The 25,477-nt window shown below is 37.0% G+C and overlaps 2 protein-coding genes across 2 annotated transcripts in view; one reads left to right on the forward strand and one right to left on the reverse strand.

The window, feature by feature from the left end:
- Positions 1 to 9: 9 nt before the first annotated feature.
- NDUFB2 (NADH:ubiquinone oxidoreductase subunit B2) lies at positions 10 to 4,915 on the forward strand. Its single transcript, XM_058189626.1, has 3 exons — positions 10 to 167; positions 2,780 to 2,924; positions 4,725 to 4,915. The coding sequence occupies exons 1-3, from the start codon at positions 70 to 72 to the stop codon at positions 4,794 to 4,796; spliced, it is 315 nt and encodes a 104-aa protein (XP_058045609.1). The 5' UTR covers positions 10 to 69; the 3' UTR covers positions 4,797 to 4,915.
- Positions 4,916 to 5,120: 205 nt separating this feature from the next.
- Positions 5,121 to 25,477, reverse strand: part of BRAF (B-Raf proto-oncogene, serine/threonine kinase) — a 75,557-nt gene continuing 55,200 nt past the window's right edge. Inside the window, exons 15-18 of the mRNA XM_058191682.1 lie at positions 24,273 to 24,404; positions 22,291 to 22,425; positions 20,039 to 20,192; positions 5,121 to 16,419 (exon numbers count right to left, since the gene is read on the reverse strand). Coding sequence (XP_058047665.1) covers positions 16,397 to 16,419; positions 20,039 to 20,192; positions 22,291 to 22,425; positions 24,273 to 24,404 — 444 coding nt within the window. The 3' untranslated portion in view covers positions 5,121 to 16,396. The remainder of the gene's footprint in view (positions 16,420 to 20,038; positions 20,193 to 22,290; positions 22,426 to 24,272; positions 24,405 to 25,477) is intronic.

Raw genomic sequence — 25,477 nt, forward strand, 5'->3', positions numbered from 1 at the left:
GAAGCTTCCGCCAACCTGGCTGCCGTAAGTAACCTTGGTGGACAGTAGGAGGTCTCGGCGGCCTCCGGGATGGCCGGGCCTCTGTGCCGAGCGACGGGAGGGCTCAGCTTGCTGAGGCGACTGCTTCGCTCCGGAGGCAAGCTAGGCCCGCGCCCCGGAGTGCGGCGGTGAGTGGGGCAGCTTGGCCAGACTGGGTTTGGGGGCAAGGTGGGAGAAGGGAGAAGGCTGAACCCCCGGGGGCGTCCGGCGAGCCGCTTGGGAGGGTTGGACGCGGAGCTGCCTGCCTCTGTTCTCCCTGATTCGATGCAGGGCGCCTGAGCTCTTCTTTCCGCTGCTGGGAAAAACCGGGGCTCTGCTTGCACCTTTCCCAGCGACCACAGTTCATCACAAGGCATAAGCTTAAGGTAGATTCACAATTAAGAATAGAATAGAATAGTTTTATTGGCCAAGTGTGATTGGACACACAAGGAATTTGTCTTGGTGCATATGCTCTCAGTGTACATAAAAGAAAATATACCTTCATCAGGGTATTTTACAACACTTAATGATAGTCACAGGGTACAAATTTAACACTTAATGATACAACACTTAATGATAGTCATGGGGTACAAATAAGCAGTCAGGAAACTATCAATATAAATCGTAAGGATATAAGCAACAAAGTTATAGTCATAAGTGGAAGGAGATGGGTGATGGGAACCATGAGATTAATAGTAGTGCAGACTTAACAAATAGTTTGACAGTGTTGAGGAAATTATTTGTTTAGCAGAGTGATGGTCTTTGGGAAGAAAACTGTTCTTGTGTCTGGTTGTTCTGCTGTGCAGTGCTCCATAGCAGGGGTCTCCAACCTTGGCAACTTTAAGCCTGGCGGACTTCAACTCCCAGGATTCCCCAGCTAGCTTTGCTTTCCTGGCTGGGGGATTCTGGGAGTTAAAGTCCGCAAGGTTGGAGACCCTTGCTCTATAGCGTTGTTTTATTTATTTATTAGATTTCTAGACCGCCCTTCTCCCGAAGAACTCAGGGCGGTGTACAGCCTTATTAAAACACATAGGAACACAATAAATTTAAAATACATTTAAAATGAAATATTTAACCGGCCAATTTAAAACTAAAATGGTCAAACGACCGATATAAAACCCTAAACTATAAAATTATAAATAAATTAATACAGTTTAAAATTCAATTAAAACTAAGTTAAACTAAAATATCAAATTAAAATAATATTTAGGCTAGTCCCGCCTGATTGAATAGCAGAATCTTCAGTTCCCGCTTGAAGGTACGGAGGTCGGGAAGTTGGCGTAACCCTGAAGATAACTCATTCCATAGGGTCGGTGCTGCCACAGAGAAGGCTCTCCCCCTGGGGGTCACCAGCCGGCACTGTTTGGCTGATGGCACCCGGAGCAGGCCCGCTCTGTGGGAGCGCACAGGTCGTTGGGAGGCTATTGGTGGCAGAAGGCGGTCTCGTAAATAGCCCGGTCCTAAGCCATGGAGCGCTTTAAAGGTGAGTACTAACAACTTGAATTGCACCCGGAAGGCTACCGGCACCCAGTGCAGGCCGCGCAGGATAGGTGTTATATGGGAGCAACGTGATGCTCCCACAATTACCCGTGCAGCCGAATTCTGGACTAGCTGGAGCCTCCCGGTGCTCTTCAAGGGGAGCCCCATGTAAAGAGCATTGCAATAGTCCAGGCGAGAGGTAACGAGGGTGTGAGTGACTGTGCGTAAGGAGTCCCGGTCAAGAAAGGGGCGCAACTGGCGCATCAGGCGAACCTGATAAAATGCTCCCCTGGTGACGGCCGTCAAATGTTCTTCTAAAGACAGCCGATTGTCCAGGAGAACGCCCAAGTTGCGCACCCTTCCCCTGGGGGTTAGAACTTCACCCCCCACAGTCAGCGAAGGCGTAAGCTGACTGTACCGGGATGCCAGAACCCACAGCCACTCTGTCTTGGTAGGGTTGAGTTGGAGCCTATTCCTCCCCATCCAGACCCGTTTTGAGAGTAGGAATTAACTACTAAAATGGCATAAAATGTCGTAAAGCACAAAGGCTTTCATAAAGGCATATTAAAAGGCATCTTTAAAACTTCCTATTAAAACAAACCTTAATGCCTTTTAATAAAAAGGACTGGGCAAACTGCTACCAGACTCCTGATTTTTTTTTTGTCCCCGTAGTAGACTAACATGGGTGTCCCCTACAATTTTGAGAAAAGTCCTTGAGGTTTCCCCCAAGATCAACATACCAGTGAGGTTGCTCTCATTCCCATTCTACCCCCACCTCAATATTTTAAATAGCTCATTTCCCACTTTCAATACATCTTGCTAGGTTTTTTTTAATTTGTAAGAATGCTCATGAGATGCTGCCCTGTTGTAATTGGACAGCTAATACATTTAAATACATTTATTTATTAAACTTGCATGCTGCCCATTTCACTGAAGCAACTCTAAATACTTACGGAGCCCAGTTTTGTTGAAAAGGGGAGTGTTAATTTCAAAGAAATGCATATAACCCCTAGGGGTTATTGCTGAAAAGGAAACACAGTGACAGTAGATAATACAGAATATATTGTATTGAAATGGTTAATTCCAGGCAAATTGTTACAGAAAGCTACTTTAAGCTGCTGTCTTCTCTTCGGTTGCATTATGCAATACCACAGGAATTCCCAATTGGTGGAATTCTGCCTTATTTTTTCAGAACCTTATTTTTCAGTTTCTGTGTTAACTCTGCTAAACATATGCACATGAAATTTAAAGGACTTCTTACTACTTTATATTGGTCTTGCAGGGCAAGTGAAGGTGTACATGTTAATACAGAGTACCGCCAATTTGTACCACCACCACGGTTTGCAGTAGTCATTGGTGAAGCATCCACTGGTCTCATGTGGTTCTGGATTTTGTGGCGCTTCTGGCATGACCCAGATGAAGTGCTGGTAAGAACTGTTAGATTGGAAACAACTGTAAAGCAATAGTTTTCTTAACACAGAATGTATTGTAATATAATTCCTGTGTGAAAGACCATTCTGTTTTACTTGTGTCACATGTTTTTTTTAATACATATGAACCACATTCAACATGTTCTATCTCTCAAGATGCAAGTGCTTTGTAGAATCCTGCTGCTGAGACTAGGAGCTCACTTAGTGCAACCTGTTGTCTATTCAACCTTATGTCAGTGTTCCAGAAAACCCCCCAACTCCAAGTAAAAACTCCGAAGCAATCATCTTTCAAAGTTCTATTTACTAGGATAGGTAAACTGGCACATCTGGGAAAACCCGAATCTAAGAAGTCTGGGTTTTCCCTCAGTTAATCAAAACCATCCCGACTCTGCAGTCGATCATATGCTCCAATTGCCAACCATCCCATCTCGAGACAGCACTCCGACCATTCCTTCTCCAGATGCAAGATTGGCCTGACCTTGACTGACAGGAAGAATGCTATTATAAATCCCCTCTCCTACTTTCCCACACATGAGAAAGTGGCCGCACAGAAGCTTCTAGCCTAGTATGGTATAAGCTTCTAACCTTATATGGTATAAGCCGACACCTTATCTGGACCATCAAGCTAGGATTTTAGGAAGACTTTTAGGGCATTAAAGGCAATTTTCTAGTGAAGTTTACCCCAATTTAAACCATCTAGGGATTATATTCTTCAATTCTCATTAGCTTCAACAAGGATTGTCTTTTTTGAACACTTGTTATTCATCTGCCAAAAGTTCTAGAACTGAAACAGAGAAAGATTATTTTAACTGAAATGTTAGTAACATGGTTAAGTGAATCTGGCTTTCCCATTGACTGACCCTGGACACTGCAGTTGTCATAAATATGAGTCAGTTGCCAAGCATCCAAATTTTGATCACATGACCATGGGGATGGTACAATGGTGGTAAGTGTGAAAAAGTCGTAAGTCACTTTTTCCCAGTGCTGTTGTAACTTTGGTCATAAATGAACGGTTGTACGTCAAAGACTACTGTATCAGGTCCAGTCATAATTACTACATATTCAATGCCATCTTAAGTTTGAATGGTCACTGAATGAGCGGTCATTAAATGAGGATCACTTATGTAATGCAGTACACACAAAAGTATAAGAAACATGACCTGGAGTATATAGAAAAAGAATTGGCCAATAATCCCATTCCACAGACTGTGTAATGTAGCTTGTATAGACCAAGGCTGACTAAACAAGATCACATCTTAATGAGAGAACTCCTAATAGAACTCCTTTAGGGTTTTTAAAATTGGTTCTTAGCTGTATATTGTATGTTTTCATTGTGTTTTTTACCTGGCTGTAAACCGCCCTGAGTCCTTCAGGAGAAGGGCAGTATAGAAATTATTCATTATTCATTCATTATTCTAATGAAACACAAATTGAAGAATTGTTGTTTCTTCTAATAATGCTGAATATGACTTTTTAAGATTATTTACGCATCCTAAAATTGGAATGCAAAATTCTACTCAGATTTTTCCCTCAAAACAATTCTGTCATACTGAATGATCTGCATTTGACAGGAGTTCTAAAAAATTCAACTTTGGTTGGGAGGCTTTGGTTGGAAGGGGAAGAAAGCTGTTTATAAGCTTTTATGTATCCGTTAAGTATTTTTGGATTATAGCTATGCTCCAAAACTGGGATTATCCAGTTTTTTGTCTGCTTGCAGAAGGGCTTGATTCAAGACTGTGAAACATTTTTGTTTGAAAAGTAACCTAAAATGTTAAACTTTCTATTTTTCTCTAACAGGGTCACTTTCCATTCCCAGATCCTTCTTTGTGGACAGATGAAGAGCTAGGAATTCCTCCAGATGATGAATAATAAACAGGTGGTTTCAAAGTGGCTCTAATATAGGATACTTTGCTTAATAAGAAAACATTAATTAAGATCTACTGTTGCAAAATAAGGAATATCACATTAAAATTGAACTACACAAGAAATGTCTTTGGTGTTATTTCTTATTTCCCATGTATAGGGGTATATTTCACCATCCTGTTTCATCTTGTATTTTGTTTCAACCTATTTATTTTCCTAATAACGCTAGGAATGACATTAGGAACACTATTCAGATTTAAAAAATAAATAAATAGCAGTAAGCAGACTTAAAAAACACTTAAATCAGCATTTAGAATCTGGTCTCAAGGATGGAATTGTGTTATGACAGACTGTGCCTGTCTTGTTCAAATATAGTTTGAATAGTTATTTACATTTACTTAAAACAGATTCATCTGAATTATTCGTCTTCATTGCTTATAGACTACAGAAAATATTTTGCTTTACATAAGTATGAATTTTACATAAGTATGAATTTTAACAAATAAACTATAAAGCCAAATCATGTGTTTTAGTTTACACTCTGTTTCTACCAATATTTGTGTTGCATTTAAAAACAAAGACATTCAGAGCTAATTCTCTGATTATACATCCATTTCCTGCTTAAGAACTCTATTTCATTGATATAATTAATACTCTGAAGTTCCCATAATGTAGATGCAAATATAACCCTTATTATATTAATGATATTTAATACAAAGTGTTCTCCATGCAGTCAACCTTTATTATAGCAGTATTCACATCAAATACATATAACTTTTAACCTTTTATATAATACAGAGTTATTTAAATAACTTTACACAAATAGTTCTTCAGTCTTAATTTTCAGCTGTCATTTTTTTTTTAAATTGTATGTCTCCATGCTCGCTAAACCAAACTGGACAATATTTTCCACTGTACAAATTTACATGAGAGAAAAAAGCTCAAAGTACAAATGAAAGGAATTTACGTTAGAGGATTTTAACAACTAAAATCTGTATAAGCTTTTACAGTCAACAACTGGAGAAAAGGAAAGGCTGGGTGATGGGAAAACGCTGCAGTGATCAATAAAATAAAGCTGAAAATATATTTCCCTGTGAATTATAAGTGCAGTCCTGATAAATATTTTTAACTGTTACTTTAAAAAAAAAATTGTCTCTTAAAAGAGGAAAAGAGTCAGAATTGCAGAGTTTTGGAGGATGAAACATTTGTGGGGAAAAAATATTGAAGGAATACAATGTTGTGATAAATTTTCACTGCATTAATTAGGTAAACAAATTTCTCCTTTTCAGTAACATGTTAGAATAACCTTGTTCAGCAATTTTTTTTGGTTGATCTTTGCAGTCACTTCCGTAGGATCTAACTTTACAGTATTTAAGCTGGACAAATTCTACACAGTTTCTCTGCTCATCACTAAAGGTTGTTAAGGGAAAACCTATGGAAAGAACTTAGTATCTATAACATCTCCACACTCCTGTATAGACATTTCCTAGCAATACAACAGAGTCCTAATCATGAACAACTCTACTGTTTTCCATGACTGCAAATCCCTGAAGTGATAATTAACACAGAGAGAAACACTTAGTGCATGTGGTAAGAAGTCATTGGAATGAAATTCTCCAATGATGCAGTGGAGAGAATATCCAGTTAGTACAATTCCCATATCTAACTGAAGAGAAGCAGCACAGTTGAAAAGGGGAAAAGGTCAATCCATATAATCAAGCACTTAACAGTTTTTATATAAATTCTTTTAGGAAAATAGTGTAAAGAAGATAAAGATAAGCCTTTTTGTATTCCGTACACAACAGAAAATCGGGGAATTTATGGTTTTCAGCCGCTTAGAAACATTTTACCCATCACTGGTCCCTAATAGCCCCAAGAGGTGCTGGTTACAAAAGCAAACTTCCTCTATTTAGGCTAGAAGGGCTATTGCAGTCCAGTAGTTGGGCCTCTAGTGCTCAGTCTCAATGACTGCGTAATTCACTCACAATATATGCTCTGTAGTGAAATATAGAGCAACACTACTTAGGAATACAACAAGCTCAATTTTATTCTGTAAAAATTGGGTGTTTGGCACATTCTTGACAACCAACAGGCAACACCAGTTTTATGATAATAGCAGTTATTTGGAACGATAGGTGCTGTCATACAGAAACTGATTTTATAAAAAAAGTAAAAAGCAAGGATTATGGTTGGTTGTCATGAATGTATGAACTCTTCCCCAAAGCTGGGAGAGAATGACCCTAAATAATATCGATCACTGCCACTTTAATCACAGAAAACAAAAGGAAAAAACAATCTGGAAGGAATGAGGTGGATTTCTTTAACCATTCACAGCTTTAAATTTCAAAGTACACTTATTGCACTTAAGTTTTTATTTTTATCTTTTAAATCAGAAGTTAAGTTAAACTCAAGACTCATACTCTGAATGCAAATAATAGTTCCCACTGTTCCCATTCTTTCCTCTATTGATTCATTTTTCTTCCATTTCAGCACATGCCTGAAATAATGCTTCCATATCAACTTATCCTCTCTAATGTATGTAGATAATGACATTCTAGCAGAATCCCAACACACTACAGAAAAAAAATGGACAGCTATAACTAGGTATAAACAAGTAGAACACAGAATCTGGGAAATCCTAACAGTTCAAAACTGTCACCCATTTAATATTTTTCTAATCCAGAAAGAAAGCAGAAATAATTCTAACAGATTTACTTGTAGATATATTTTAACTGGCATATAATAAACATAAATCACTCAGACATTTACAAAATAAATGTCTGGGTTCAGAATTCCATCTGCCAAAATAGGGATTACAACATATAATTGCTGCAATTTATGCTAATTTATCTTGAAATAGGTCTTCAAGAACAGTGGGTCTTACTTTCACATTTTAAGGAATGGTTAAGATTATGTGACAGAAGGTTTATTTTTCTATTTTAAAATATTTTGGCCTGTTGATATTAAGTATTTGTAAAGTTTAACATCCTAGTGGATTTAATATCTCTTAAACCCTAATGAAGGTGGGAAGGATCAATCAATAAACCTGTCTTCACAAATATAAATTTGGAACAGGATACCAAATCACATTAGCTCCTATACGGTTTCTTGGCTATTTATCCATATTTTTTTTAAAGTTTATGGTGTCAAAATAGTAACTGAATCTAGGTTGGGATTTATAGATTTCCAGTTCAATAAATTGCCTGAGGAACAACTGAGGCCAATCTCTGATGCTTTTCTCACTAAGAGTCTCGACAACTTTCAACTAGCATAGTAGTCTCCATAACAACTTTATTTTCCTTTATTGTTCTATTTTACCTTTCCTCAAAGGTAGGTTCAATGTTCTTTTATAAAATGGTTCTTCCATTTTGCCTACAGTATTATTTTATAAATGATGAGTTTATTATTTCAATTAACTTGGGATTTAGTGCTGATCTGGGGAGTAAATACTACATGAACACAGTATATTTGGAACACTAGAGAAAAGAGCAATGGCAGTCATGGAGATCCAGTCGCTATTCGTTTTACTGAGATTTAAACAGGAAATTTTGCTTTATGCACAATTTCCTGTATTTCTACCCAAGTTTGAAACTGTAGTGTATTGGGACTTAAAGTAAATTTGCTGTTCTGTAATATAAGCATCTCAATATTGTGGTCATTTTTACTTGCTTTTTAAAAGGCACAACCGTTTGGCAAATTGTTAAGGAAAATTTCCCAGATTAAATGTGAGAGATCCATTATAAAGCAAAATGTGTTTACTAACATTTGTGCAAGCACAGACAAGGCTGATACAATACAAAAATAAAGGCAAAATAAATATTTTGCTGATAGTCTAATTCTGCAAATAAAACTTAGTGAAACTTCATGAAGAAACCAAGAATAATGCATCAAACATTTTTAGTTATGCCCACAGTTGGAAAATTGAATCAAACTTCAATAAAATAATTCACAGTCTACCCACCATCCTGTTCTTTTTGAAAGGCTACTAACCATTTTACAGTTAATTTGTAAAAAATATATAACTTTCAGTTGTATGTATTACTGAAATATGCAATGCTTTGATGAGGTTTCTTACTACAAATGTGGTGAAATAATGGCAATCTAAAGGATAAAAAGTCTACTGATTTAGTGTACAGTAATTTTGTGGAAAAACTGGTGCCTTTCTCCTCCATATGCAATTGGTGATTAAACATGAATTATATTTAACAGTACAATTTCCTATCCAATGTGGGTGATATGCTTACAAAAGAAATGGAGCTCATAGAATAATTAAACCTAGACTAGATTTAATTTCTCTAGTGAAATAAATTATTTAGATTGAATCCAGAATAAATTATCTCAGGATCAGCTATGCAGCATTCTCTCTTCCAAGTTTGATAATTTCTCTCTTCCAATGGATTGAAAGATGCTTAGCCTTAGAACCATGAATGCATGGTTCAAAAAAGAATACAATGAGATAGAAGATATGCATGCATACCTAAACTGTTCCCCTCCTCCAAAGCATAGCAAAAACTGAAACATCTAATTAAAAAAATAACTCAAAACCAAAACAAAATGAAGTTTCACAGTGAAAATTGCAGCATAAGACTGGAGAGAAATTTCTTTCACAAAGACTACCAGCTGGATGTTGGGATAGGTAGCTGTCTTAGTTTTTTTTTTTTTTGGTGAAGTACTGCCAGTAATAGTATCATAATGCTGGAAAACCTTTAAAATACAGTAAGGATGGCAGTCAGAATCATTAATTCACAGCTTTGCTGTTTATGGTGCAAAAACAAAGGTCAGATGAAGCCTAGGAATGTTATCATTCTATCATTTGTTGTAGAATTTCTCAACTGGACAAGCCTTTGTTGAGGTAAGTGCTGCCACTGGGATAATTAGCTAACAAACACAGTTTCAACACAGAATATTAAAAAAAAAATTAATTCTGGAATAGGTAATCCTCCATTTTGTTCAGCCACAAAAAAAATTTGTATAAGGACATATTCCTATTATACTAGTCTCTGTTTGTTTTCCAAGAAATTTTAATTTGGAATTAATATATTGATTGCAGTTATTCTCATTCAAAAGACCAGGATGATTCCTGTTTTAATGTAATAACATTAAAATCAATTCGTAAAACATTCTTACTCGGAAATCAGTTTCACTGTTCTCAACTGAACTGATTCTCAGGTTGTTTAGAATGGCATCTCTAATGGCAAATTCTAACGAAGAATTAAAACAATCTTTCAAATATCAATTGAAGGGATATTATAATGAATCTCCTGATTAAAGAATAAGTTAGATCACGGATGTCAAACTCACCGCATCACGTTGCTGTCACGTGGTATATTGCAATGTTTTTCCCTTCATGGAGCTGGAGTGGGTGTGGCCTGCACATGATGCATCCAGCCCATGGGCTGCCAATTTGACAACCAATTATTATATTGAAATGATTTTACTGTGTACATTATTTATTGGGTCCAGAAAACAGGATCATATTGTGCTAGAAAATCAGAATGTCATGTCTGAAGTAGATCTTTCTGGATAGGCAATGATTTCTGTAGGAGTTTAATTTACCAACCTGCCCTAATTGCTTCAAACTACACTGTTTTTAAATGCAGGATCTGAATCATTCCCATAATGCCATCCCAATTTTGTGTTCAGTTATGTTAAGTTCATTCAGTAGAAGATAAACATGGGGGTGTGGGGGGGAAACCAATGGCTTGCCTTATGCTTAGATGGACAGAATCAAAGCATATCCATGCTTATAACTTCCTATAAATGATTTGCAAAACAGTATCTAGATTACAGATTTTACCTTGCATTGGAGTAAACCTAGAATCAGATTGCACTTCTGGCATATTGACCAAAACATACCCAAGCTCTATGTTTTGGTCAATATGCCAGAAGTATTACTCTTAGCATTAGCAGAAAATGATGCATCTGACCTGGGCACAATTAATACAGTTGATTTAGCCTTATTCTATCTCATCATAAAGCATCCTAGATGGTCCAATACTATAAGGGGGATGAACTGCAACTTGGAATTAAGGAGTAAACTGTAAAGAGCATTGAATTAACAAATGAAAAGAATGAAAATTGTTATGTCTTAAGAAAAATGGGAATGATGTATATTTGAGTAGTTGGGTGATCTTGTGGAATTGATGAAAATGGATTTAATTATGAATTAAAGAGCTATCATATAGGAACTAGCACCATCTGCGTTATTAAAGATGTATATAAAAACATGAATCCATAAATGCGTGATAACTGCAACTTGTGTACCAGTGAATACTCAGAACCAAGGATGAGTTTGAGGAACTGGGGGAGAATATATTTTTAGGTAGCATGAATGGAGGGCGAGAGAATACACAAAAGGGATTGGATCCTTTAGGGATGTCATAATGAATAAAAATGGTGAATTCTTAGAAAAATTGTTTTGAATATGAGATTTAAACAAAAATCTAAGGTGTAAAAGTCATCTCAGATGCCTAGCTAAAACAAGCAAGTATCTATGCCAGAGAGAAGCAATATAGAAAAATGCTAGAAATATATGAATGATTTAGTGAAAACAAACATAATTTCTTTATTATCTAGTTGTAGATGTTGCCAAGCAGGAAAGGAAAGTCCAAAGTTTTACAGACAGAATTACAGTGAGAATATGGAATGTAAAAAGCATGAACATGGAAAAGCTCAACAGAGTACTAATTACACACTTAAATCCTAAGCATCAGTGAGTTAAAACGGACAGGATTTGGAGTCTTTTAGTCAGAAGATCTATTTATCACCCAGGCCATGAAAAACGAAGAAGGAAAGCAACGACAGTATTTGGATTAATGCAGTCAATGACTGAATAATAAAAGTTAGTCTTCATAGACAGCCCTTTAATAATATGGCTATTAAACAGTGATGCAGAAGAGGATATTAAGGAGTTCCTGCTTGAGCAGAGGATTGGACTAGAAGACGAGAAGGTCCCTTCCAACTCTATTATTCTGTTAGAACTTGCAAGAAAGTTGTGCTAATTATGGTTAGAAGCTGGAAGGTCATAGTTGGCAACAATGAGGAAAACTAAAGACTCTATGGCCAAGAAAATTGAAAACAGAAAAATAATTTAGCAGTTTCTGCCAGTCCAGTAATTTCTTTGTTGCTAAGACATTCTTCAAGGAACAAAATCCTCTCCTATGTATAGGGACATAATCGGAGAGAACACAAAGAAATCAAACTGATTGCATTGCTGGCATAAAGAGGTGAATTAGCTGGGCAGAGGTGGTTAGGGGCTGACTACAGAACAAATCACAAATTGTTGCAAGCCAAGATAAAGTGGAAGAATAAAGACAGCCAGATTTCAGAAAAACCATTTTGGGGATGTACTTATCATTTTCAAGGAGAATATCAGAAATTGCTTTGAAGTCCTGAACCACATTGATATAGATCTGGAGGAACTGTGGAATGATATAGAGTTACTGAACATGAAAAAACCAAAAAGAAAAAAGAAAAAAAAAAGGCAAAAATTTAAAAAAACAACAAATTCTGAGATTTGCCAAGAGAAGAGAAGTAAAAGCCAAGATAAAAATCTCAGGAAACTTAAAGAATTTTAGAGAGCTGTTTAAAAAGACAATGACTGTTATTGCTACATGTGTAAAGACAATGAAGATGGAAACAAACACAAAAAATAAGAAAAGTTTTCCAAAGGATCTCTGAAATCAGGAGGAAGTTCGGACTCCAAATAGCTACACGTAAAAGACATCAGTAGGCAGACAGTAACTAATTTAGAGAAGATCAAATGAAGATGGAAGGAATATACTGGAATCCTGTATAGAAGAGATGTCAACATCCAATATTTTAGAGAAGTTTATGGGAAGGAAAAAACTTTGCTTGGAGGAAGCAAAACAATTGCTGTAAATCCTAGCACCCAAAGAAGTAAAGATGAAACAGAACATGTAAATGCAAGAATATTTTAAAAAGGTAAGGCTGTAAGTACAGCCAGTCCAACCAATCAACCAACACAAATATGATTGGTGTATAGTGCTGCTTCTTTGCTTTTCTGATGCAACATGTAGAAGATTTCAAATCAAACAATGTGGGATTCAAGAGTGAAGGGGCATTGATAAATGGTTATTCTAAATTTATTCTTTTGGAGCAATAATACAGTCAGTGTAATTAGAATTTTCATAAAACTGCTTTTATCCACTGACCCAATGCTGCATAATTTGATAAGGCAACTAGAATATTTTTCAGACTTCTAAATGGCATGTAAGAAAAACACAGGTATTTTTAGTCATGCCAATATTTAATAACCCCCACAAATCATAAATTATAAACTACTGGATAGCTTTCCTCGGGAAACACAGAGTATCTAAGGAGGAGGAGGAAAGAAGTCTGAAAGTATATTGGTTTTGCTTGCCATCAATCAACAGAATATGAGATGGCTCAATATTCCTTAGCAAATGATCCACACTGGTCTATTGAGTGTTATGGAGCCAAAAGTACTCTTTGTTGCCCAGCACGCTATATGTCATCTTGAGCTGTACAAAACAAAAGTGGTATATAAATCTAATAATAAATCAATGTTATTGTGATCTGAGAAGAATTGGCTTCCAGGAGTTTACTACTTTATCATGGAATTAGTTAAGGATTGTATGGTAAAATGGGCATAAAATATTCAGCAACCTATAATGATGGAAATGTGGGAAAAAATTTGTGTTAGGAATGTTAAATTTACACAAGCACAAAATTTAAGAGAAAATTTTTACAAAATGTTTTATAGATGGCATCTAGATCCTAAAAAACTGGCCTGTATGTATCCGAATTTGCAAGCTAAATGTTGGAGATGTGATTGTGATGATGCTACTTATTATCATATATGGTGGACTTGTAAAAAAATCAAAACATTTTGGATAAAAATTTGGTGGGTTATGCAAAATATTTTGAAAAAGAAGATAAAGTTTGCAGTTGTTTTTATTGGATATAATTACGGACTGTACGGCAATAGAGACTAAATTGATCTTAAATTTAATATCAGCAGCTAGACTATTGGTAGAGCAATATTGGAAGAAGGAATATCTGCCTACCATGGAAGAGGGGGTATTAAAAGTAGCAAATTTAGCGGAGATGGCAAAAATCTCAGCGTATCTGAAAGACTATTCACAAGAAAGATATATACTGGAATGGAGAAGATGGATTGATTATATTCAAAACAAATATCAGACCAAGAAGTACCAAATAGCTTATGAATGACTAGAAAGTAAAAATTGTATTTGTATATTTTTCTTTATGTAAAAGGGGAGTTAAGGCTCTAGGGGAGGGATGGGAGTTTATGGATAGTTAGCATATTCTAGCTTATGATTGTTAGATGTTATACCCTGTATTTTGCTCTGGGAAGTCCGGATGGGGGTGTGGGGGTGGGGGGATTGGGTGGAGGTGGGAGGGGGTGGGGGGTGGTCGGGAGAAGAGAGGCATTCGTGGAAATTTTCTGTAAAACTTTTTAATAAAAAAAAATTGCTGCCAGCATTAGAGTTGTATTTTACATTTGTAACAAACCTTATATACTTTTTGGAAGATGACACAAGTTGTTTTAATCTCATTTTTCTGAATAAATTCTTAGAAAGCTTTCCCAAAGCAGACCAATCACTGAAGTGAAAAGGAGTCATCCAAGAACACATCTTTAACTTCCTGCATCACTTCATTTCACTTCAGTGATGCTTATGCAGAAATGCATCTTCCCTGAAATAATGCCAAGCAATTTTACTCATTATCCTGTTAGTGTCTGAATACATAATATTTTTTCATTACGCCTCTTGCTCCCATTTCTGTATGACCCTTGGTTCAATTAAAAAAAATCAAATACACTATATAGTTCCTTTACCATAAAGGTAATATGTTTTTTTTTAAAAAAACCAAGTTTTATGAACAAAGCTTTGCTAAAAAATAATCTTTTGTTGTCTTTTTTAGTAACAGGTCTGCAGTATTGGAGAATCAACATGTGAACACTGAATTTTGACTTTTTCATAGATAATCTAGTTTCATCCACTAGAAACTATACTAGCATGGGCTGTTCCAGCCTCCTACCTATCAATACAGGGCAGGACAGGGTAATAAGGTGTCTTTTCTTATGAATTCTCTTCCAGTGGCACACAACTATCCTTTCCCAAAAAAGGAAAATCATCACACCATAGAGAATTCTGCTTACTTCAAAATTCATACAGTTTCATAATTCTACTAGAGATAACCTAACATCTGATTTTTGTATCATTTTATCTTGTTTGGATAATAACAAGAACTGGAAACCATTTTGCAAATTAGATTTAAGGGCAAGGCATAAAGAGAAAAGCAAAATGGAATCACCAAGGATACAAAATAAGGGCAAGAAAAGAAATTGCATGGGAAAAGGTGAGGACAGGCAAGGTGAATAGCGTTGATCCAGCAAGTACCATTTGTATAGAAAAACATCAACAAAAGAAACAGCAAACTGCCATTAAAGCCAAGTTGCTGCATTTTCTCTCTCTCTCTCATGCACACAATGTTCATTCACAGTTTACTGAGTTAACATGATTAAAAGTTCTGCCTTTTTTAAAAAAAAAAAGTACCAAAGCAAATTTCTTTTTTTTTTTTTTTTGGAATGTCTAATTTTTGGGAAGCTTGTGGCTGGGTTTAATTTTTGAAATGTATTCAATTCAACCTGAGAATGTCTGCTTATGAAACGTTAGGTACCTGACACTACCTTGTACCTTTTAAAATAGGTACACTTGTTATTCATAGTCTGTATTAGACTTTCTGGGCATCCCCAAAAAGTTCAACACACAAAACACAGATTCAGATTCGCAATACAAAATGAAAAGAAAGCCACGCATGTTGAGCTTTGCTACAGTTTTGTAAAAACATCTGTTGCTGGACCGACAAAATAAGGGCTCCTAACCCATTCCAAAAGTATACAAAAAGGAAAAGATGGGGAAAAGGATGGCTCTGAATAGGAGGTAAAAGCAATTCTGGAAAGTGCAGAATCGCCTTTCCTTTTCAAATGACTCTGACTGACTCTTCTGACTGAGTTTTTACTTTGTGAAATCAAAAGAGCGAAGTTCAGTTGAAAAGGAAACACCGCACTTATTTTGTTGATCAGTAAGCACACCAGGAAGGAAACACACACACAAAATAAAATCAAACCAGAGGATGATTGTTTTGATTAGCTCTGTCTCATCAGATGTTCAGCCTCTGATGAATCGTTGTTAGAGGGAGAAAGCCGGCCAGCAGATCATCCCAAGCCTATGATGCAGAAGGAGTTCCAACTTCATCATGCCACAGCACCAGAAAGTCAAAGCGCAGCCCTCCCTCTTTCCTGGGAATGATGCCAACGGTACAGGCAGCCACTAGAGATCTTCAAATGCACATGACTTTTGTTGGAGGGGGACACAGAGGCAGCGGAAAGCACTTGTCCCAAACAAGAGCTTTTCCCTTCCACCCAAGGTTGGATTGGGAGCTCCCTTCTGATCTGATCGAAGTGGACAGATCTATAGTTTTTCTAAACTGCAGTGTTTAGAGGAGCACAAGCGAGTCTGAATATTCTAAAAAGAAACGGTCGGAACACAAGACTTTAAAAATAAAGAGTGGATTTGCTGCCAATGATGCTGTGCCTACTTGAACGCTGCAAATTCGCCTGTAGAGGGAGGATAAGAATCAAGTTTTAAAAGTTAGGTTTAATTCATCAGGAAGACAGAAACTTTATCCAGTATAAATTTGATGCTATATACTGGACATCTTGTTAGGGAGAAATGAAACTGTTAATAGTTAATTGTGCCAAAGGATCTTTTGGACGTATGGAATAAAAACATACTCAAACAAAATCTTTTTAAAAATCAGTAAAATAAACCTGGCCCATTTTACAAGAGCTTGTAAAAAGGGTTCTATTAATCAATTTGCAAGCAGAAAATGTTATCCTGTATATTTCTATGATTCCTATTCCTTGTTTTTAGCTTACAAATTTAGGAGATCTAAAATAATGGTAGCTGACGCCTAAAAGCCAAATAGTACAAGAAAGGTGCATAGTAGGAGCTCTAAACAACCAACATTTCACTCAGAAAGTAGAAAGTAGAGTCAGAAAGTAGATGGAATATCCCTTCATCTATATTTATGCAAACTTAGAAAGTGCACCTTTTAATAGCTTGACTTCAGAATGGCAGCTACCTATTAGCATAAATGTAAATAGTTTACAATGTTACTAGTCCATTAATAATACAAAAACGCAAGAATGCTTTACATATACATGCTACTTTTTAGTTTAATACATGACTCCCTACTGCCATTTATCTTTAAAAAAACCCACCTTGTTTATAAATAGCTTCTGAATTTATTGCGTTAATACGGAGCAAATAACATGCTTTGAGGCCAATTTTAAAACATTTATGTTCTACCCATTTCCACTGTATTTTTTTCAGTCATTCTGAGTCCATGTATACAGGCTTATGGTTAACAATTAATTTATATTAATACTTTTGTTCCTGCTGCTCTTCTATATTAACAATTCCGAATGCTGATAAGAAATGGTAAAGGCAAGGTTGCAGGACAAAAAGCTTCATATTTCATCTAGTCATATAAACATGGCACGCAGTTTCTCCTCTCAAAGCATGAGGGCCATTTCAAGTCATATTCAAAGCCATTTTGGTTTCAGATTCAAGAAGAGAGCATTTGGAAGTTTCATTTAATGGTTGTTAATAGATAATCAGAACACTGAATTCTGACATTTCCTGAACTATATAAGAAACAGTTTCTTAGAAACCGCTCTGATTATCTAATGATATCCTACAGGTAAAAATAACATAACCCAATATACCAAAGTTTTGTATGTCCTGTTCACTAAGCAGGCATAGGAAACTGACCTGGAATCATAAACTGCCAATACTTCAATAAACATTTCTTAGGTGATATAAGAAAATGAAGGGCAATATAAATTTAATATATGTACTGTAAAATGTCATGAGAAAAAACAAAAAAAAAAAAAAGCACCGCAAAGCTTGAGTGACTGTTGCATGATTAGAAGCAGCCAAAATGTTGAGATACCAGACCTCTTGCTATGAACTCCCAACAACTTCTGATAAACATGCCAAGTTTCTTTCCTTTTATTCTTTGCTTAGTTGCAATTGTTGTTTTGAACTATCAGTGTTCAATGTTGCTAAAGTATAGAGGTTTGCAACTGCTGTGAGAGATAATTTGCCACTTTAACTTTCTTTTATAAATTGAATAGGTCGAACAAGGAAGGAACATGCTAGTGCATGCCATCAGTAACCTAATCAGGTAGCGACAGTGGTGGGTTTCAAATTTTTTTACTACCCGTTCTGTGGGCGTGGCTTGGTGGGCGTGGTATGGCGGGCAGGGCAGGGGAAGGTTACTGCAAAATCCCCATTTCCTCCCGATCAGCTGGGACTCCGGAAGAAGAGAATAGATGGGGGCGGGCCCAGTCAGAGATGGTATTTACCGGTTCTCCGAACTACCCAAAATTTCTGCTACTGGTTCTCCAGAACTGGTCAAAACCTGCTGAAACCCACCTCTGGGTAGTGATATAAGCTTTACTCTCCTATAGAGGGTTTTTTTTAACCTTAAGCAACATTTTACTACTACCTCAAACCAGAAAGGGGCATCAGGTAAGCAGATGTCTTAGACAGGTGGCTCCAAGTCTAAGTGGCCATTTGATATGCCACAGAGGGCTGGCTACTATGGAAGTTATCTCCCTCCTCCTAACAAGCATGATTAAAAATCAACGCTATTTCATTAGCACAAGGTTATGCTACCTATCTCCCAGTCTCTGAGAGCAATGCTCAGCTTATCCAAACCCCAGAGTTGTTAGGATTGCAACTCTCAGAAATCGTAGGCAACATGATTGTTGCTATATTATGTTGGAAAATCAAATGCTTCTACCAGACAGAAAAAGTAAGGTAGCTGCTAAGAGATATAGGAAGGTATCCAATTCTTTGCCATGAACAATAAAGTACAGCAAATATCAATCCACCTGGAGCCTTTTTCAGTTTTTCTGTCTCCAAGATTTATCCTGTTGATCTTAAGGGAGCATAAAATTGATAAAGACAGTTCTAGACAAAAAGTTCAATGCTGAAAATAACAAAGGTTATTATTTAAGCCAAGGGCAATGTAATAATGGCAATATGACGATTTACTTTTTGAAATAGGTATTCCAGCACAAAATATCAAATTAAGAAAAAAAGGTGCAGAGGAGAGAAAAATGGAAAAATTCTGTCCAAGAAACCCTGGATTACGATTTGCTTTTACTAGCGATCTGAACTTATTTGGATAAATTCCATACAAAAGCATGAAACATTTTCTCCACAGAAAGGAGATTTCAGAAGAAACATTAACCTACAAAATATTGAACAACAACAGCAAAGCCATTGACTTTTGAGAGAAAACTGGTGGTAAAACTTTTATATCCCACTTTTAAACAACTTTTAAAGTTTACCACTCTGCTTTTACAAAACTATTTTACCCCATTATGGGCATCTTTGTTTTAATACATAGCAGCCATTTCAACACACAATTGTAGAGACAAAAACAAGACATATTTCTGTTTTTTTCCCCTGCTTCTTAAAGCCCCTTCAAGTATATTAGCCTCATGATGCTGTACACATCTAAGGGAACTAGTGCAAAGGCACATAACTGGGGTAATTTCACACACATAAAGGTAGTGTTAATCAACAGAAATATCAAAAGAAAATAAAGTCTTCTGTATTAACAAAAAAAATTGTTTTGGGTGAGCAAGAAGTTTAGAAAAACATGCTACTGGCCAGAGCCTTAATATACTCTGATATTTGCTGTGAACTTTGCCAAATAAATCAAGAGGCACCTGGTTTTTATACTCTTTTATCTTACCTTTTTTGCATTGCCATCAATATTGCTGACTTAAAATTGTTGCTATCTAATGACAAAATACTTTTAAAATGCAAGCACAAAACTCTACTTAGAATCAAATTAAACTATAACAATGAAACAAACAAAAAAGAAACATTTCACCTATAACCCAAACACAGATGGGTACATATGAGTTTCTGAAAATCTTTTTAATGAAGAGGCATTCATGAGCTTCTCTAGGATGGCAATTCTGAGGAACCTCTGTTGCCAGCAACAGATAGCTACTCTGAGCAAACTGAAAGCCCAGGATTAGAAAAGCCCTTAGTCAGTCAGTCAGTCAGTCCATCTTTGTCAAGAATTTTAAATCGCTTAATGGAATTAGAAATCATTCTCAATTTGTTTTCAGTTTACCAAAAACCCACCGTATCCCCCTGCCTGGATAGGTGTTTTTGGAGACGTGCAAGCATATAAGCTAAAATCCTCTGTTTGGAAACCAGCCCGGTTCAAGGAGGGTTCAGATGCGCTACGGTGAATTTTTGGCAATGATCGGGCCAGAAGCTCAATAGATGCAAGGATCTGAAAACAAAGGAAAACCTAGCATTACTTATATGGTCACAATGTATCACAAATAATATTTAAAGTCAATGAAAATTCAATGAAAGTCAAAGGCTTTTGAGACACCGTACTGCCTAAAGCACAACTGGAATGCTGCAAAGGCAAAACCCAAGGAAAGTACTAAAACTATTTAAAAGCTCATTCCAAACAACCTTGAAATTTGTTGTGGTCTGCCAGCAGCCTGTGGAGCTGGCAACGGAGTCAGACAGCGATGAGGCTGAGGTGAGGCCAGGGCCATCGGGGAGTGAGATGCAGATTCCTGAGCCTCCAGTGACTGATAGTAGTGAGGCAGAGGAACAGGAGGAGCCTGTTCCTAATGCACGCATGAGAAGAGCTGCCAGAAGGCAAGAGCAGCTCAAGTAAAAAGGACAACTTGGGAATAGGGCCAAGAGATGATTGGCCCCTCCCATAAGGCTTAAAACAGACCAGCAACGGCATTTGAGCTTTGCCGGAAAACAACGTTGGTAGCTTCGTCTTCTGCTTTGTCTACGTCTTGCATTTATTTTTGTGACTTCTGAACGCTTGCCAAGAAAGGCCTTTGGCAGTTTGCCTAATTGGACCAAGGTTTGTGATAGGACTGAGGAATTTGTGCTAGGAGGAATTTGTTTTAATTTAGTTGAACTACACTGGGAATGAAGTAATTCGCAGCTGTTTGAATAAAGTTTTTTTTTTTTCATGAACTGAGTTTTCTACTACCTATTTGGGCCTGGGTCAACAACAAAATTGTAACTGCAGCTTTTACAAGAATTTCAAGCATAAATATTTAACAGACTGTACTATGGTGGGGATACTTTTTCAATCCCCCTCTCCTGATGTCGCAAAGGCATGGCAGGAGTTGGAAAGTGCTACATTTTGCTGAAAACCTTGACTGTAAAAAAAAGTGGATAGTTAAATTATTTAAATCTGATTGTTTTCTTCCTAACTCTGCAGGATTTCCAATAAAATCCAAAGGATTCCAACCTGTGGTTTTTCACTTTGGGATTGATTGTCAAAACATCTGGATAGGAAACATACATTTTCAGAGTGGAGACAGATTTATTTATCAAAGCAGCCTCTTCTAAATAGAATAGCACTTTAACTATCAAGAAGGAATTATTCAAAGATTAAAGTCAAACCTTGGTTCCATTATCATGGAACCTCATACTTCATCACCACTGGACTAAAGCTATCCCTGTCGCAACGGAATTATTTAAACTAGAAAGCCCTACCTCTACATATGTTTGTTACACCATTTTGTTTATGGGCCTAAGACTTCAAAGATTATACTATTCTTGGCTGGAGTTGCTGTGAGATGCAGAGCTAAATAGGTATCTGGTATGCATAATCTAGGACAGTGGTGGCGAACCTTTTACTCACGGAGTGCTGAACAGGTAAACGTTTTGCGTGTGCTATCTGCACTAACATGCAGCTCCTCCCCTGTGCACTGCATGCACAACCACACCATCTGTGCATGCGCCCAGCTTTCATGTGCGCCCCCGTGTGCTGTACGCGCAACTACACAATCTGTGCATGCATGTGGCTTTTGCATGGCTCCCCCTGGTGTGCTGGTGTGTGCAATCACACCATCTATGCATGCATGTGTTTTTGTGTGTGCAATGCACACACGCCAACACCATCTATGCGTGCGCTGCATGCAAGTACTCTCGCACGCATGTGCAAACGCGTGCGCATGCGCAGGAGAGCTCCGAAGACCAGCGGGGTCCCCTGAATTAGACACATGAGCCCTGGAGGCCCAAATACCAGCTGGGGGGTACGCACATGCGCAGCTGCAGGTAAACTGGGCAACAGCTCGCGTGCTCAGAAAGATGGCATGCGTGCCATAGTTCGCCATCACAGAACTAGGATGTAAGTATGAAGTTCTCATATTAATATTATCATAGACAAAAAGGGTGTAAGGTTGACATTTCAGTTGAGAAGCAAGTGTAGATAATGAGTGCCTGTTATTATCTTTTAACAGGCTAACCTAACTGGATGACATCCAGTTGCATTGTCAACTTGTTCTTGTAGTGTTCTTGTGCTACTATTGCTAAATGCTAACCCAAATATGAGAAATTCTTACCTGGGGGAAGAGAGGCCTTTCATCTCTCTTTTTTTTCAAGCATTCTGCCATTAGTCTCTTCATGGCTTTGGGACAATTGCTTCGCACTTTGCTGAGATCCGGAGAAAGATAACCTCGTCCCACCATAAATATAATCTTTGCAGAAAGGAAGAGAGAGTGAAAAAGGAAAAACTAAATTTTATCAATTGTGATTTTTTTAAAAAATATGACTGTGCAGTGCTTTGGATTTAAATCTCCCCAAAAAGTGCTTCAGAATGCATGGGACTGTGAGTTTGGCACCTGACTGCAACATCTTTAAAAAGCTGCATCTGTGGGAAAGGCGGGGATGACGTCGTGGTGATACAACACATCTCCACTGGGCTCCGTGGAATCGCGCCAAATTTGACCTGCCAGGAGGTTCTGAGGGACCCAAAGCACCCTGGAGGGGTGATGAAGACAGAGAGGATACCCCATGGATCACAAGGAGGCAGCATACTCCTTGTTTGATGTGGAGGAAGCTCTCAATCTGGCAGGAAGAAAAAGATGGCCATTGCGTGCCTGACCAGGAGCTGTGACAGCCGATCGATGCAGCATACAATTTGAGGAACAGTGTGATCGATCTGGATGAGATTTTTCCACCTCCTGTTGTAGAATTTATCTCTTTAAAATAAATCTGGGAGAAAGTGGGACTCAAAGAAGACGAGGTGAAACTGTTTGTTTCCCAATCCCAAGAATAGCAGTGAATAAACTTGTGAGCTAAATCGGGAGATCATGTTGTTCACTTATCTTACGCTCAAAAGAAAAGAAATCTACAATTTTGAATCCCTAGATCTCAAGATGACTCAAGTATCCCAAGAATCAGGATCTTAATGCAAAAATATATTAAAAATCAATATTCCTTTTCTAGATCAGCTTTCTGCAACTTGGTACCAGATTCCAGCTAAAAATACTGAAGTTTTGGCTCACATATCTAGAGGGTACTAGTTGGGGATTTCATGTTTTGCTAACAGGATTAAAAAGCTGCCTTAGTTATATACATCTCTATTCCCTCTTTTCTACATTCATCTTTTTCGCCAGAATATTTAAAAACTATTTCATTTTCTTTAAGTAGCCTTGAAACCTGTATATGTTTGAATAATCCAGATAACGTTACATAATTAATTATGATTTGATTGCTTATTTGTTCCCTATGACTATCATTAAGTGTTGTATCTTATGATTCTTGATGAATGTATCTTTTATGTACACTGAGAGCATATGCACCAAGACAAATTCCTTGTGTATCCGATCGCACTTGACCAATAAAGAATTCTATTCTATTCTATTGTGCTGATTCTCAAATGAAGAAAAGGTTCACTGAAAGTTGTCAAATAATTACAATTTATCACATTATTTTGTACCAAAGGCATACTGATCTCTGAATGTAGATATTTAAGTCACCTAACATAGCAGCAGATTATGCCATAACTAAAAAAAAAATCTACCCCAAACTGAAAGCAGTGAAATGTGTACAAGACAACATTGCAAAGGCTGAAACAATCTGTCAGTACCACAGTACAACAATATGAAAGGATGGGTACCGGTAGTCCTCAATTTAAATAAACCATTTGTTTAGTGATGATTCAAAGTTATAACAACACAGAAAAAAATTACTTATGACCAGTCCTCGCACTCCTCACTGTTGCAGCATCCCCACAGTCATGTAATGAAAATTCAGGTACTTGACAACCAGCATGTATTTACGATGATTGCAGCATCCTTGTGTCACCTGATCACCATTTGCAACCTTCCCAGGTGGCTCCGAATAAAGTTAAGGGGGGAAACTGGGTTTGCTTAATGATCGTATGATTTACTTAACCGCTATGGCCAAAAAAGGTTGTAAAATTGGGCATATTCAGTTAACAACCAACTTGCTTAGCAACAAAAATTCTGGTTCTAACTGTGGTCATAAGTCGAGAACTTCCTATAACTTAGAAATAACACCTTTCCCGACCCCAACTTACCTGGTCCCTATTGTTGATGTTGGAATATGGCAACTGCCCAGTCATCAGTTCATAAAGAACAATTCCAAATGCATACACATCTGATTGAAAGCTATATGGATTTTTATCTTGCATCCTAATAACCTCAGGTGCCTGTGACATAGAAAACAACATGCTTTAATCTGTTGCAATTGCAGACTTTGTTTATATCTCAGATCCCCAAACATGAAATTAGTATCTAAAAGGATAAATAAAAGCTACATATTTACATCAGGAGCATATAAAGAGATTGTATGTGTTACTTGAAATTGATTCTAAAAGGGACTTGGTAAAAGACTGTATGATAAAGTGGGCACAAAATTTTCAGGAGCCAATATTATTGGATACTTGGGAAAATATTTGGGTTAGAAATGTTAAATTTACGCAGGCACAGAATTTAAGGGAATTTTTTTATAAAATGTTTTATAGATGGCATTTAGATCCTAAGAAACTATCGTGTATGTATGCAGATATACAAGCAAAATGTTGGAGATGTAATTGTGATGACGCTACATATTTCCATATTTGGTGGACTTGTAAGAATATTAAGGCTTTTTGGATAAAAATTTGGTGGATTTTACAAAATGTTCTGAAAAAGAAGATAAAGTTCCTGCCGCAATTTTTTCTGCTGGGAATTATTACAGACTCCACAATAATTGAGACTAAACTGATTTTAAATCTAATAACAGCAGCAAGATTACTGATAGGACAGTATTGGAAGAAAAAAGAAGTACCCACAATAGAAGAATGGATATTGATAGCTGCCAATTTGGCTGAGATGGCAAAAATCTCAGCCTTTTTGAAAGACAATACACAAGAAAGATATTTAAACAAATGGAAAAAATGGATTGACTATATTCAAAGCAGATATCATACTAAGAGTTATCAGACTGCCTTTGAATGATTAGGATGTATTATTTCTGATTGTTTTGGGGGAGGTTAGGATTTGATGAGAATTGTAGGAGTATAATTGAGTTAGGAGGGAAATTTTTTTAGTATATGTTTGTTTTATTTTTAACTATACCTTGTGTTTGCTCCGGAAAGTCGGGGGGGGGGGAGGGGGTTTGTGAAGGGAGGGGGGGTGGGGGGAGGGGGGGAAGGGGGGAAAGCTTTGTACAACTTTTTCAATAAAAAAAGCTACATATTTATCCCTGTTGAATCCTCATTAATAGAAATTAAGTAATTTT

This window comes from Ahaetulla prasina, chromosome 7 (genome assembly GCF_028640845.1).
Source record: "Ahaetulla prasina isolate Xishuangbanna chromosome 7, ASM2864084v1, whole genome shotgun sequence".
Classification (NCBI taxonomy): domain Eukaryota; kingdom Metazoa; phylum Chordata; class Lepidosauria; order Squamata; family Colubridae; genus Ahaetulla; species Ahaetulla prasina.

Bases quoted from the DNA above. Each gene is read 5' to 3' on its own strand.
- NDUFB2 (XM_058189626.1), top strand. From the start codon at position 70: ATGGCCGGGCCTCTGTGCCGAGCGACGGGAGGGCTCAGCTTGCTGAGG. The intron at 168-2,779 runs GTGAGTGGGGCA...TTGGTCTTGCAG, and splicing joins CCGCGCCCCGGAGTGCGGCG to GGCAAGTGAAGGTGTACATG. The intron at 2,925-4,724 runs GTAAGAACTGTT...TTTCTCTAACAG, and splicing joins ATGACCCAGATGAAGTGCTG to GGTCACTTTCCATTCCCAGA.